The sequence below is a fragment of the Seriola lalandi genome, unplaced genomic scaffold (assembly GCF_002814215.2).
Source record: "Seriola lalandi dorsalis isolate HSWRI2012SDOR001 ecotype SW California unplaced genomic scaffold, Sedor1 jcf7180002054895, whole genome shotgun sequence".
Classification (NCBI taxonomy): Eukaryota; Metazoa; Chordata; class Actinopteri; order Carangiformes; family Carangidae; genus Seriola; species Seriola lalandi.
This window is the reverse complement of record NW_019525447.1, coordinates 21,241-22,715: the sequence shown is the minus strand read 5'-3', so window position 1 is coordinate 22,715 and position 1,475 is coordinate 21,241. Positions and strand designations below refer to the sequence as shown.

The 1,475-nt window shown below is 47.8% G+C and overlaps 1 protein-coding gene across 1 annotated transcript; it reads right to left on the bottom strand.

The window, feature by feature from the left end:
• Positions 1 to 376: 376 nt before the first annotated feature.
• Positions 377 to 1,472, bottom strand: LOC111672173 (nuclear factor 7, ovary-like; the record flags this gene model as incomplete). The annotated part of the gene is made up of 1 exon (XM_023429502.2): positions 377 to 1,472. A coding segment is annotated over one exon (1,035 nt), but the record flags the coding sequence as incomplete, so codon positions are not given.
• Between the last annotated feature and the right edge of the window lie 3 nt (positions 1,473 to 1,475).

The window sequence follows — 1,475 nt, the reverse complement described above, 5'->3', positions numbered from 1 at the left end:
GAGGAACAAACCTCCAGTCCTGTCAGCTCTCTACAGGCAACATGGACTTCTTCTACACATTAGACCATGTTTGAATGACAGGAAGCAGAGATCATGTGACATCCACGTCTGAAGGTTCAGTGGTCAGAGACTCTTCAGGATCAATGAGATCTGGTTCCATATTTCAATCTAACAGACAACAGCTCTGAATATTACACACTATATCAACACACATCAACACAATGATATTTATATACATTATATAGAGAAATATACAGTGATGCTGTTACACATTCAACCTGCCCCCATCCACCTCATCCATCCCCCTCCATCTCCCTCCACCTCCCTCCATCCCCCTCCACCTTCTCCACCTCCCTCCATCTCCCTCCATCTCCCTCCATCTCCCTCCACCCACAAAGATATTTTAAAGTATTAAAGATCTTAAACCATCATGTTCTTCATCTTTGTTCTGTAGTGACACTGATCTTCACTGGTAATATCTTCAGAGGAAAATCTTTGATTGTGATAAATAATGGAAACATCCTCTCAGTGAAGGTGTGTGTGAAGGTGTGTATGTGTGTGTCAGTATCAGGATCAGAGAACGACAGTTTTCCTCTGGTCCAGTCCAGATTCACTCTGATCCTCTGGAGCTTCTTCACTGAGAGAACAGTGGAGAGATCTGATGGAGACTGTGCTCTGTATTCACCTTCATATAACACTATTGTCCATGATTTAGCTCCAGCTTTTTCTTTCCCCTTCCTCTCAACAGACTCTGCAGCCACACCTACAAACCAACCTGGACTGTCTCCAACCTGGACGTCCCAGCTGTGAGTCCCTGAGTCAAAACCCTCAGAGCTCAGGACTAAGGCACAGGACTCAAACCTCTCTGGATTGTCAGGAAGCTTCTGTCTCTGTCCTCGTGTCACTCTGGTCAGATCTTCAGACAGGTATAATACTGGATTAGCAGAGTTTGGGTCCAGAACCACAGGACTGTAGGAGACCAGGTCCTTCATCTTGTTCCAGATGTTGAAGGTCAGGTTGCCCAGGTGTTTGGCCTGGTCTATCAGAGCTCCTGAGGGCAGCTGTGGATCCTCCAGCAGGGGGCGCTGCTGGACTCTGTCCACTGCAGCCTTGTAGTTCTTCAGGAATGAGAGGTCTTCAGCTCTCAGCTCGTCCTCTGTGGCTCTGACTGTGTGTGACAGAGCTGCTATCTCTCTGCTCAGAGCCTCCATCTTCTCCTTCATCATGTGACTCTTCAGCTCCTCTTCCTCCCTCAGAGCAGTGATCCTGGCCTCCTCTTCCTCCTGTAGAAACTGGTGAAGCTTCTTAAACTGCTCCTTGATCTGGCTCTCAGTGTGTCGGGCCTGGACCTTGATGTGTTGTGCTGTTTGGTCACAGTCTCCTTTAACTCGTTCAAACAGCTTCAGTTTCTCTTGTAAAGGCTTCAGGGCTTTCTGGAGCTCCTCTCTGTGATCCTCTGCAGCTTCATCAACGGG